This window comes from Mycteria americana, chromosome Z (assembly GCF_035582795.1).
Source record: "Mycteria americana isolate JAX WOST 10 ecotype Jacksonville Zoo and Gardens chromosome Z, USCA_MyAme_1.0, whole genome shotgun sequence".
Classification (NCBI taxonomy): domain Eukaryota; kingdom Metazoa; phylum Chordata; class Aves; order Ciconiiformes; family Ciconiidae; genus Mycteria; species Mycteria americana.
The window spans coordinates 38,121,475-38,134,948 of NC_134396.1; the positions used below are offsets into that span (position 1 = coordinate 38,121,475).

The 13,474-nt window shown below is 37.9% G+C and overlaps 1 protein-coding gene across 2 annotated transcripts in view; it reads left to right on the top strand.

The window, feature by feature from the left end:
- The window catches only part of DAPK1 (death associated protein kinase 1), a 90,379-nt gene that overhangs the window by 55,327 nt on the left and 21,578 nt on the right, over positions 1 to 13,474 (top strand). The window contains exons 4-16 of one of the 2 annotated variants that reach the window (XM_075527053.1): positions 562 to 691; positions 974 to 1,022; positions 1,182 to 1,208; positions 1,630 to 1,782; positions 1,952 to 1,997; positions 3,629 to 3,718; positions 5,015 to 5,107; positions 6,669 to 6,788; positions 7,876 to 7,974; positions 8,779 to 8,877; positions 10,040 to 10,138; positions 11,611 to 11,808; positions 12,214 to 12,411. In XM_075527053.1, coding sequence (XP_075383168.1) covers positions 562 to 691; positions 974 to 1,022; positions 1,182 to 1,208; positions 1,630 to 1,782; positions 1,952 to 1,997; positions 3,629 to 3,718; positions 5,015 to 5,107; positions 6,669 to 6,788; positions 7,876 to 7,974; positions 8,779 to 8,877; positions 10,040 to 10,138; positions 11,611 to 11,808; positions 12,214 to 12,411 — 1,401 coding nt within the window. The remainder of the gene's footprint in view (positions 1 to 561; positions 692 to 973; positions 1,023 to 1,181; positions 1,209 to 1,629; positions 1,783 to 1,951; positions 1,998 to 3,628; positions 3,719 to 5,014; positions 5,108 to 6,668; positions 6,789 to 7,875; positions 7,975 to 8,778; positions 8,878 to 10,039; positions 10,139 to 11,610; positions 11,809 to 12,213; positions 12,412 to 13,474) is intronic. The other variant, XM_075527051.1, reaches the window with a different exon arrangement.

The window sequence follows — 13,474 nt, forward strand, 5'->3', positions numbered from 1 at the left end:
TAGCTAGAAAAGACATGAGAACCTGCTCCTTATCCTTTTTTGTATGTTGACCCTTAAAATCTGGGAGCTGGACCACTCCTAAAGTTTCTCTTGGAGACCCAAAGGCAATAAGATATAGCTCCCTGATTGCTTGTGCAGTGTTAAAGAAACCTCTTTCAGAGCATAATGTTAACCAAGCCCAAATACTAGTTTATAGAACTTTGTTTCTTGCAAGGTCCCAGCAATGCTCAATGGCTGTAGCACAGGGCCTGTGGTCTTTACTGAAGACAGAGTGTTTCACTTCGGGTCAGTCCGACATGAAAACTGCAACTGTTGTATCTACAATCTTGGCCCTGTGGACATCATAGCACTCTGTCATCAACATAAAATTCTAACTTACTGTAGTTAATTTTTAGTATATGTTAGATAGTAATAGGCAAATACGGGATTTTTCTGCTGAAGACACAATTCAAGAGGCTGAAGGAGGTAAAGAGAAGTGTTCAGTGCTGAAGAATGCTGGTATGTGTCAGACATTTTGTACTGGTGTATAATCTCTCTTTCTCTCTCCCTTCCTCCTCAAAGCCTGAAAACATAATGTTGTTGGACAGGAATGTACCAAAGCCTCGAATCAAGATTATTGACTTTGGTTTAGCACACAAAATTGACTTTGGAAATGAATTCAAAAATATCTTCGGAACGCCAGAGTTTGTTGGTGAGAAAACTGTTGTTTCTTCAAACTATTCTTTCGCAGCCTGTGAAACAGTATATGTGGCTTAGCTTGGTTTGGCTGAATTACAGATTATGTAATTTGTGTGTAATTCATGGCATATTGAAATTTAAATAAGCAATTGGTAGCATTCAGCTCCAACTTAGACTTGCATTAAGGTGTTTCTATCTATAAGCGTCTTAGCTTATTACCTCTGACATATATAGGCTCAGAGTGACATAGATCTGTTCTTTGACTAGGTACTGATCTTCCTGCTTTCTCCTTTAGCTCCTGAAATAGTAAATTATGAGCCTCTTGGTCTTGAAGCAGATATGTGGTAAGTTATTGGATCTTACTTGAAATAAATATCTCATGATTATTCTTATGTTCTAACCTTTTTTTTTTCTCTCCTCTCTCCTTCCATCTGTTTCTCTCCCCTCTCCCTCATCCTTCTCTCTCCCCGCCCCCCCCCCCCCCCCCCCCCCCTTCACTCCAGGAGCATTGGTGTAATAACTTACATTCTGTAAGTACCAAAATCTATGGGTGGTTCTTGCAAATGCTGTTTTTTTAAATTCTGGTTCTATCTTCTGGGGTTTTGGTGGTGTCTGTACAAGTCAAACCATTTTGATTGCACATCATGATTCAAGTTGAATGATCATAAAAGCAATAGTATAATTACTGAAAGAATGACCATTAATCAGCATTGAGATAGCATGGGAAGCTGTCTTCAAATCTGTAGGTGGTTTTCCCCAGCAGCTTTATCTTAATCAATATTCTCTGAAATTACAGCAAAGCTTTTTGCCCTGCTAGATCACATCTTCCTGAAAGTACATTTGCAGTCTTAAAGCAGAAAAGTGTTCACTTTCTGCTGTTATTTGATCTCAGAGGGTTGAAACAGCAATGTTACAACATGTAATGAGAGGAATGTTCTGTCTTTCTTGCAGTCTAAGTGGTGCATCACCATTTCTTGGAGAAACCAAACAGGAAACATTAGCAAATGTGTCTGCTGTGAATTATGAATTTGAAGAAGAGTTCTTCAGTAATACCAGTGCCCTAGCTAAAGATTTTATACGAAGACTTCTAGTTAAGGATCCAAAGTGAGTTGTTTCTCTTGTGTACGCACTGTTGCAGCTTATGTCCCTAGTATTTCAAATTATGTGATGTTTCGAGATGTTAGTTTCATAAACTAATAGTTTAATAAGCTAGTTTAATAGCAGTATGTATTTTTTACTATCTGAAACAGTTCTATCTTTTATTCTGTTAAAGGAAGAGAATGACTATTCAAGATAGTTTGCTGCATCCTTGGATCAAGGTTAGCATGTAATTCATTGTCTGTTGTCCTGTTTTTAATCATTCTTCATTTCATACTTCACTTTCAGTTTTCAAGTTCTTTAACAAGGAAAATTGGCATAATCATTCAATATAACTTACTGTTTTGGAAAGCTGTCTGTATGAAAACTATATGTGCAGAATGTGGACTTCATTAACATACCCTCTGTATAAGTTAGCAATAGGGAGTAGCCCGCTATTGAGATTAAAATCATGCTCAGGCAGAGAACCTAATCTTCAGGGAGCATTGCACTGACAAAGATACATTCTCTGAATCCAGTTCAATTTCCTCTCACATTTTTAATCTTCGAATCTCCTTATTTAGATTGGGGGAAGAAGGGTCATCTCTCTTCTGTCCTTCCTCTTTAGACTGAAGAAAGTGGTTGATGCGGGTCAGTGGTCCACTTCTTTGTGTTCCGAAGTGTTTGGTTTGGATCAAGCTGTTGTGGTGCTACTAGGTTGAGAGGGAGAAAATGGAACCTATCATTCTTCTTAACGTGTGTAGTAACACTGGCTACCTAATTTTTTCAATTCCATATTGTATTCTGATTGTGAGTAGTAAACCTCTTCAGTGCCATTGATTTCCCAGGTCTTGGGGATGCAAAGTGGGTATTTGACCCCATTCCACTTCCCAGACAACCGGTTAGCAGAATATTTATCTGTGCCGCAGCTGCTCCAGTTCACAGTTCAGCATCCTAGGGCAGACATTTCTACACCAGTACTCCAAACTACAGATTTGACTGTGCTTTGCTGGCTTTTTTGGTGGGGTAATCTTAAACAGTTGAAACATGTTGAACGTGTTGAAACAATCTTTTAAACTGCTGAAGCAAGCATTGTCTGAGTTTGTCTCTCAGGGACCAAGGTCTCCAGTCCTGCAACAAGACATGTTGTTTTGTCCCCTGGTAGTTCCTTTATATCTCAACTTTCTGGGCATTCTACCCACACCCCACTGGTCATATCCTCTTTTCCCCTTTCCCATCACTACCTTTACCTGCATTTCTCCATAAAAATGACTTCAAGTGTGGGATCATATAATGTAAAGTTTGGTATACTTCACTGGTAGCTGGTGCTTAGTATTAGCCTATGAGAAGGTTCAAAGGGTGCAGCCTTAGAGCTTGCTGCATAGATAGGTGGGGTGTGATTTTTTTGGGGTCCCAGCAGCATCCAGCTGATTACACTGGGACTGGAACTAAGTGACTGCATTTAAAACCATCTGGGAAATCTTCCCAGAAGACAAGATTTATGTAGGAGATGATATCCGATGCCTCCATCACAGAGGGAGGTGAAGGATAAAGCTGAATGTTCTGTTGACTGTTGGCTTTTTTTGTTTAAAAGGAAAAACAAATTTTAGTATTGCATGAAATACTCTTAAGCCTGGATTTTCTTTATGGCATTTTCTCAAGAAATTCCATCTGCATGCCCCACTAGGCTGTGGACGTTAAAATGATGTGCTTACAATTACTTTATTATTACAGTATGATCACAGTTAGTGTTATAATGTAAGTGGAAGTCATCACTGAAGCACAGTCTTACATACAGGAATGTGCTTTATGAAAGTTCTGGTTGTAATTGTGGGATGTTTTACAACAGCTTTATTTTCCTTATTGCGCATAGCCTAAAGACACCCAGCAAGCACTTAGTAGAAAAGCATCTGCGGTGAATATGGAGAAATTCAAAAAGTTCGCAGCACGACGAAAATGGAAAGTAAGTCATTCAATAAATCTTCAAAATGTTGGTGACATACAAATGCAGTAGTCTTACCTGCTCCAGGGAAACATCAGTGTCTTTAAGAATAGAGAAGAAGGAAGAAGAAACCCATTCCTCTGTCACTTGGAATGAATTAGATGCTTGAGTATGGTCGTCTGGGAGAAGACTTCTTTGTTAATGATCTGCATACAAATGCTAGTGTGTGGATTGTTTGTTTTATGCATCTAGCTGTATGCTGTCGTCATCTGTCTTGGTAATGTTTTCGGAGAAGAGGCACTTCTAAGTGTAGGTACACATTTTTGTGACAGTAATCCCAGTAAATCAAATATCTCTTAAGCAGGCCTCACAGAATTAATTATTCCAGTAGTTATGCCAACACTCAACAGAGTAGGAAGGAAAAAAACGAGTCTCTTTTGCAAAGGATTTTTGGTCTGAGACTGCCAACCTGTTTAGAAGGCTGCCATCACTTAATCTTTCCAGAAGTAGGGCAAGGTATTGGCCGAAAGTGTTGATCTGTGCAAGGAGCAGTTCATCAAGACAGTTGTCCATCCTCCTTCAGTGTGCACATTGGGGAGTTCACACTGATACTAAGCAAGGGCAGGACTGTTGCATGAGAGATCTGTTTATCGTGAGGAGAGATGAAACATGAGACAACAGAGGTTGCTATTATTAGAAAAGGAGTTTTATTCATGGTCACAGAGTCCAAGAAATAGGGTGATTTTGCTAAGCTACAGACCAATGCGACAAAATATGCAGCTACGCAGTACAATTTTTTTGCCACAGTTTAGTGTCTGTGTTAGGTAAACATCTATGGTATTTATAAAATTTAAGTACTAGTCTGCTGCCCTAGAATGAAATGGTGGGTCTAGGAATATCTTAAACTGTTTTGTAATATGGCTTTTAAAGGAATGCTGTCAGCTAATTTGCACTCAGTTTAGGTTTTCTCTGTCTACATACTTTAAAATATGTACATTTAGATGTTTTCAGTGTGAACAAGAGGATGTAGTACAAATCTGTTTTGCTTTGTATTTGAACAGCTTGGTGACATAGTAGCAATCCAGAAATATTATGTGGCTTTGTTTAGTGCGCATGAATAGCCTATTTAGGTGATAAATGTCAAAAGAAATTGAAGGTTCAAATGCAATATAAAAAGGAGATGGGGGATGTTGAAGTCAAATTCCAGTTTGTTTTGCTAATATGATGGTATTCCTTTAAAATCTCTGCAATAGCATTTTATCACAAGTATTCTGTTTTGATTTTTTTTACATATGGCTCTTTCTTATTTTTAAAAAGCAATCAGTGCGCTTAATATCCTTGTGCCAAAGATTATCAAGATCTTTCTTGTCCAGAAGTAACATGAGTGTCGCTAGGAGTGATGATACTCTGGTGAGTACTTAACATGCTTAGAATGCTTTATTGCATCTGAAACTTAAGATTTTCTGAAATGATTCTAACAGAAATATCTGCATAATTAATTAATCTCATATGTAGGAAGAAATCCATTCTAAGGCTACAGAGGTCAGTTATCCATAGTCTGATCTTCTGCATGAGACAAACATTGAAATTTAATTTATTAATTACCATGGTGGGGCTGATAGCTAGTGCTAGAAGTTCATCTATCTTGGTTTTGAAGTTTGATTCAGGAGGATTTTTTTGTACTGTAGCAATTACAATGTGAAAAAGTTGCATCTGAATTTTTCATGGCACTGTGTAGAGTAACATAATATTGCAATTTTTTAGCAGAATATTCAAAATCATTGAGAACCTCTTAGATCCAATGAATGCTAGACAGCAGTATCACAACAAGCAGTTATTTAAGGAGGAAATTTTAAAGTTGGCCAGTATTCAGTTTGTGGTATTATATACATCTACTAGATTTAAGTAGTCAGGAGCAATTGCTGTATGCTTTGTAATTACAAATGCTTGTAAATCCAAAAGCATTCTTATTTAGCCTACTCTCCAGGTTTTAATACACACTTCACAAATTCCCTGTGATCAGCAAAGTATGTATGTTAATGTGTTTAGAGCTGGGTAACCTTATCTTTTCTGTGCATTAATAGGATCAAACTTCAAAAACTCTGCAAAGCCCTTTTTATCCATATTTTCTTCCCTGTGTCCCTCCTGTGCAACTCTGCGCTCTTGTTTCCACTTTTCATCCTCTTATCTTTCTGCTTCCATGCTTTTTGTTGTCTTGGTCTTGCCCTCCTTTCCCTGCCTCCCCCACCTCAGCTGTCAGTATGCCTTTTAACGCTGGATCAGCATTTCACACCTGTGTTGCAGCAGAAGGGATTGTAGCCTAATGTTAGTGTTCTAAAAAATCTGAAACCTCAGGAGAGAGGAGGTAAGAGTGATCCAAATACTGGTCTCAGTGAATTTCAGTTCTTTGACATTTTAGTGCATGGGAGAAAAATAGTGTTACACCTTGCAGAGGTATCTAGACTCATTACTTATGTTCTAGATTTTTAACTGGTCCATTTGAATAGATGAAAGCTTGGTCCAAAGTACCTCACCTGTGTCATATTCCTGGACAGTTCAAAACTTGATACTCCAGTTTATATTTTTGTACCCCTTGGTTTTCACATATGTTCACATATACGCATGGAATTCATGCAAGTATTGCATCTATTGAAAGTCCTAGGAGGAAAAAGAAAATACATCTAATGAGAGAAACCTGTTTGGAATCTCTGTGAGTAACGGGTTCGTGTGCAAAGAAAAGGGAAGCATACTGTACTAGAAAAAGTGTGGGGGTTTTTGGTGTGGGTTTGCAAATAACATGCGTACTTATTAGCCATATGCTTCACAAAGGATTACAACTTGCAGCTGAAGCACTCTAAAAGACTTTGAAAATTTTACTGTTTTAAATTTTTTTAGATGTCTTGGCAGCTGTTGAGATAGGGATTTTTACCTTGAAGCTAACAATTTTTCTTCTTTCTCATTTAATTACAAGGATGAGGAAGATTCTTTTGTTATGAAAGCTATTATTCATGCCATCAATGATGACAATGTTCCTGGATTACAGCACCTTCTGGGATCTCTGACAAATTACGATGTCAATCAACCCAACAAGGTAGTGTGGGTCTGCGTTGAGGTGCGTGGGGGACTAGCTATCACCCTGTTGAATAGAGCAACATGGTTGTAAAATAGAAATGTAACACCTGAAATGAAAAGACAAATGGATGTGAAATAATTCTGCCTTTCTTTGGGAGAAATTTTAATGTGTTCTGTGTTCAGTCTTCTCAAACTATAAGAAAATGGAGCCCAAAATGTTGGGGTTTTTTTGCCTAGGTCTTTGAAAAAGTATTAATCAAATTTATTGTCAAGAGCTGTGGTATATCAGATGAACCAGACTGCCAAAACTGACTTTGCAAAGCACTGTTAGAAACAGAAGTGCCATACTGCAGAAACTGGTTATGTGAAAATAATGTTAGATGGTGTAGTTCATTTTCAGAAATGAAATTACTTGCCTACTATAGTATTTCAGTGCGCTGCTGCTGTACTAACAGGAATATTGGAAATGAGACCAAGAGACCAAAGTTCTGTTGCTGGCTCTGCTGTTTAACCTTGGATAAATATCTCTGCTCTAATTTTCACTTTTTTTAATAGTTATACTGACCTTCATTATAATAAAATACTTTGAGAAATATTCATGAAGAGCAGTATAAAAGTAAAACATCTGTTATTTTACTGTGATGGGGTTTTGAACCTTTCAAGAAATCACTGTCTTTTTTCTTTTAATGGTGTAGTCCCATTTAACTTTCCCGTATATTGCTGGTGGCTTGTGTCTTTGAGGTGGTGTGGCAAACAGTTTAGGTAATCTTGCTTAAAATGTAGATATAAAGAAGTTGCAAAGGGGAACATCCTTGCCAAATTGGGCTAATGAGAGCTTAACATTAATAGTCCCAATTTGAAAAGCATGCCTTTGATGTGTGGTGTATCATTTAGTAAATGTGAATTCATCCCAAAAATATAGAAGATTGCTGTGCAGTAAACTTCTTTGGACAAAGGGACAAATTCTTTTTTAAACAGTATTCCCTGAAGACTTAATTTGAAACTGGAAATCCAGAAATGCCATTCAATGCCTGCCTTCTATTCCACTCTCTTTTCTTAATCCTTCAAAAATTAAATATATCGTTCTTGCTTGTATTTCATTGTAGCATGGAACACCTCCGCTACTGATTGCTGCTGGCTGTGGAAACATTCAGATGCTTCAGTTGCTTTTAAAGCGTGGATCCCGCATTGATGTTCAAGATAAGGTCAGAGTTCTGCTTTGTCACCATTCTGTATAAGTTTTTCAGTACAGTTAGCAGAGGGCAAGCAGTTCAGACGAAGTTGTACTGGAAATGAAAAAATCTGTGCTGCAGAGCCTGTGTTCTGTCTTCCATGGCAAAAAGATAAAAGCAAATCTTTAATAATGTCATTTATTACTAGTGCATATCCTCTGATTTTGATCACTTTATTAGCTGAAGTAATTTGAATGACACTAATCCTAAAATGTAGTTTGTGCTTACACAATTGCCTCAATTAATTCAAATTAGTGATTGCCCTAAAACACAATGGTGAACTTTCTTTAATATGGAAAGATAAAAGCACATTTTAGCAATGAGGAGTATTGCAGTTGAAACTCGTATGTGACAGAGGGTATACTTTGCAACGAGCTTTTTTTCAAAATGTGTTGTAATGATCTGGGGTTTATTTAAAGCAAACTTGAAGCATGGTCTGCTTCTCTATCCAATAGGTGGTAAAGTAAGCAGCAGAAAAGTTTTTCTCTCATGACTGTTCTGTCCAAAAAACTCCCTTACAAGGGGGAAGAGGATTATCCTTGTCAACACTGATGCTGTTAATCATCCTTGCACAGGGGGGGTTTTGTTGTCATTGTTGGTATATGGGGTTGTTGAACCAATTGAAGATTTTTTTTAAAAAGTAAAATATGTTCATATAAGCTTGAATAGCTGTTCAATATACCTGTGTACTTCTAAGTGCATGTATACCTCAGTTGAAAATCTAGAATTAGGATTCTAAATTGATCAATAACATTTGTAAGCAAATATTTTTGACAGGCTGGATCTAATGCAATCTATTGGGCTTCTCGACATGGTCATGTAGAAACGCTGAAATTTCTCAATGATAATAAATGTCCTTTGGATGTTAAGGATAAGGTAAGAAAAAAATTCTTTTTATTTTTCATGCAGAGAGCCTTTTTTTTATAACTTTATGTTAGCAAAGAGAGAGGTCTTTCAACTGGAATGATTTTCAGCTGTGCCATAAATTCAAGAATGTGACTGGCTTTTTTAATGTGGTTTTTTTAAGCTGACATATAGGGCTGCAATAACAGAGCTTTAAAGTAGCTGGATGTATTTTCCTGACAAATGTTAACCAAGCGTGCATATTAAATGTGGTGAGTACATGGTGGGTAGGTGGGGAAGTACAGACCTAAATTAATTTTCGCTTGAAGACTAGATTTCTCATTGGAACTTGGTGTAAAATCATGATTCTGTTTTTCATTCCTCTTGATTGAAAATCACTTTTGTCTGACAAGTAAATTTGACTGTTATTAAGTTGAGTATAATGAAGCCTAACAATTTATAGCTGATGAGCACTTACCTTGTCTTCAGCAGTGTTACTTGAGCAACATTTGCCCAAGAAACTAGTTGCTGTTAAAATCTCATGCCGTAGAGATGTTTTTATACTAGCCAAAGCTCCAGTACAGAGGCAATTATACTTGTGAAACACAGTTTGCTTTGTTGAAGGAACTAGTGCAAGGCAGGGCACATTAGCAAAATTAGTGTTTGACTCCTGATAGGGCCACTAGGAAAGAAGTTACTCTCTTAATAAAAATACCATTTCTTTTTCATATAATTTCAACGAAAGGTTGCAAATAATTACATGTAATGACCAAAATATGCCAGGATATACCAAAGTCTTAGGCCAGCTCCCTACATTTGTATACACATGGCCAAGGGGTAGCATATGGAAATAGTATGAATAGAAATAGGACATCTCTTTCACCACCAATTGCACATGCAGCTAACGCCTCGTACTGCTCAGAAATCCCATAGTGGCTGAGACCTGGAACAAACTAAGTAGGAAAATAAGTTCTGAAAAAGGAAGGCCTTTGAAGAAATAACCTGTCAGGTGGTGGTGTATCTGTCACATACAACTACAGTTTGTAAGCAGGAGATCTCTGCTGACTGCAGCTGTGCCGCTGGGTTATGGGGACGGAGGAGTACCCCATGCAGCTTACAGGCATTCAGGCTGTACACGGCAGTGTATATCTAGGGGTGACATATGAAATTACATTGGCATGTTCTGTAATTGCAGTCTGGGGAGACCGCTCTCCACGTCGCAGCTCGGTACGGGCATGTGGATGTGGTTCAGTTTCTCTGTAGCATTGGATCCAATCCAAACTTTCAAGACAAGGTGAGTCATGGACACTGTTTTTCTTCAACAAATAAAGCTTTAGTATGAGTGGTCAAAACTCTTAGTCTTGCCTTGCAGCCTCTGGCATGTTTGTATTTGAAAAAAATAACAGAATTATGGAGGTTTCAATACCTCTTAGTAGAAGACTATGCAAAAAAAAGTGTGCATGAACCAAATAGTGCTATAAAACACAAGTTTTCTCGAAAATGAAAGCTTAAGATGGAGAAACTCAACATCACGAAGGGATGAGTGGTGGTGTGTGCTCTGTGAGTTCAGCTAAAGCTTTTTATTAGTTTTTGACTTGACTTCAGCTTGTTTTTAGCTGTCATGGGACTTTTCTGAAGTGTCAAGCACTCATTTTGGAAAATGAGAGGAAGGCTTCTTTAAAGCTCTGAACTCTTGTGAGAAGACAGGAAAGAAAAGGCTTGATAGAACAAAACATCCAGTTGACCCAAATTTAACTGTGTGGGGGAGTTCCACAAGCCTCCCCAAGTGTTGCATCCTCTAGGACTACCTTTATATTGTTTAAGCAGCAGCAGGCCAAGGGACCACAGGACATGCTGTTCAACTATTTTTCCTCAGATTTTTACAGAAACCTTGAATACAGTCCAAGTCCTCTACTATTATGAGCATCGATTGTCTCCTTATTGGTATTTGCTAGGTACAGAAAGGATATCCCATTTCTTAGAATTTGATAGAATTACTTTTTTGGTGGGTTTTAATCCTCCCTGCTTTTCAGTGGGCTACTTTCAATAGCATATTTTTGTAAAACATTTGAGTTTCTTAACGATGTTCAACATAACTGTTATGAAGTGCAAGGAGATTGAAGGTGAATATTTTGAAGCTTCCTGGGTTCAATAAAAAAACAAATTAGAACTTCAGTCACAACTGAACTCAAAATGCCTACAGTTTCAAAGGGTTGTCGTGATGCGAGTTTAAAGGACTTGGGTTTCTAAGTACCCAAGTCACTGCCTGCACTCCTAAATCCATGGTAAGCAGAGTGATCTGCCTCAAACTGCAAGTCTAGTGGGATTTGCATCTCCTTGGTGGGCAATCTGTTTTAAACACTGGATTAGTCCCTCAGTACACAGGATGTAGAAGTTGCTTATGAATGAGGATCAGTTTTCAAGTGAGAGAACCAAGATCGCTTCAGGAGCATGGAAACATCTAAACTAAGATTGCTGACATGCAAGGTGTTGTCAGTAGATAGTTTTATGGTGAGAAATATGGACTCTCAGAATCCACGTAATGATGAAATCATCTGCGTTACCATAATCACTTGGTATGTCAGCAGGAGTTATTCTTGCTTTGAGAATGTCAGCATTAGAAATTACAGGATCTTGTTATAGGGCTTACTTACTAGACTTTTTTCTTTCGTGTCATCTTTCTGTCCAAGTTAAGGCGGCGAATTGTTCCTCCTGGCATTTGGTTCAGCTCTGTTGTTTTGGGTTTTTTATTCTCCATGTTGATAGGAAGAAGAAACCCCACTGCATTGTGCTGCGTGGCATGGCTACTACTCTGTTGCCAAAGCACTCTGTGAAGCAGGTTGCAATGTGAACATTAAAAACAAAGAAGGGGAGACTCCGCTCCTGACAGCATCTGCTAGGGGTTACCATGATATTGTGGAATGCTTGGCAGAACACGGGGCTGACCTTGATGCAACAGATAAGGTTAGTTTGAGTTGCTTTTGGTCAGGAATTACATCCAGAGACCACAGGTGTCACAGAGCCGTATCTCTGAATTGCTTCAGTTGAATACTGCAAGCCAGCAGTGTTTCCATGGCGTGGGTTTTCTGAGCAGTTCACACCGAGACTACTGATGACTGGAATACTCTTTAAAGTTGCCCACTGATTATTTTTCCACGATGGGGTTTTTGCTGATTCATTATCACCTTATCAATTCTCATCTTATGAGTAACACTCTGAAAAATGGCAGGAACATTGGGTCCTGTAATTGGCAACAAACTGTTAACTTAAGAGAAAAAAGGTGGATATACGGTTTGGCTTTGATTCCTGTGGGTTGGATAAATCACACCTATTATTAAATCTCACTTACAAGCTGTCTTGTGATTTCAGGATGGTCATATAGCCCTACACCTTGCTGTGAGAAGATGTCAAATAGAAGTAGTTAAAACTCTGATCAATCAAGGATGTTTTGTAGATTTCCAAGACAGACATGGCAACACTCCCTTACATGTGGCCTGCAAAGATGGGAATGTTCCTATTGTGATGGCACTCTGTGAAGCAAGTTGTAATTTGGATGTCACTAATAAGGTAAGTGGAATACGGTTGCTGAACTACTTTGTTTAATAGCTTACCTATTGCATTAGATGACCTTTTCCAGGTCTCTGGTATGAAAAATGTTTTTCCTTTTTATTTTTTTTCTGTCTCAAAGCGGCCAAATGCAAAGCCATTAAATGACTTGCCTTGCAAATTTACCTAAGTATGTTTCAGTTGAATAGATGATTAAAGATCCATGAAGAAAGAGCCCAAGTGAATTATCACAGTGGTTTTTTGCCTAATGTTGGAGTATATGCCAACCTTCTTCCCTAGCTGTATAGCTTTGCTTTGTGTACATAACATCTAGGCACTGAAGAACAGATGAAATGCATTGCTGCTGGCCTTGATTTGATGTGATTTAATAACAGTAATTTATATAGAGAATTGAAGACTGGTATGTTTTTCTGAAAAATCTGCTTTGAATTCTCCAAATTACATTGAAAGATCTGCACTGTCATCTAACAAGGGATTTAACTGAACGGCAGATTCTATTCCTGGTTATAAAAATAAGTGTCATATTGGCTGGTTTATGTTTTTCTGCATTGACCTGATTTATTAAAATAAATCCTAATCAAACGTTTATCTTAGAATAGAATAGCTTTAATTTAGCTATTAAGCAAATTGTCACTGGCAGGGTACAGGAAATCTCAGAATTAAAATGTTAAGTATAAAATTATTTTCAAAAGTTGAAGTCAGTAGTCTGAGTGAGGTGCTTTTTGGGAACTTTCTTACTGATTGTTGTTTCACAAACACGTAACAATTGCAGAAACACTTGGTAAATGTTATAAACCTAAAAATGTTGATTCCAGTGCACATTACTGGATTACTGCCAACTAAAACTGTGAACTGTCCATAATTGCTGTAAGCACTTTCCAAAGAGAATGTTTAATAGCCTGTGCCTAAACTTTGACATACTAGTGCCTTGTTTGCTTCTTCTGTTGTGCTAGTGCTGCAGTGTATGGCATAACTGAATGTGATGCTCTACAGGCTTAATATCCTGGCTTTCCTGCTAGAGATCTTTAAGAGAAAAGCAAGCTGTTTCAGGAAACTTTTCCTT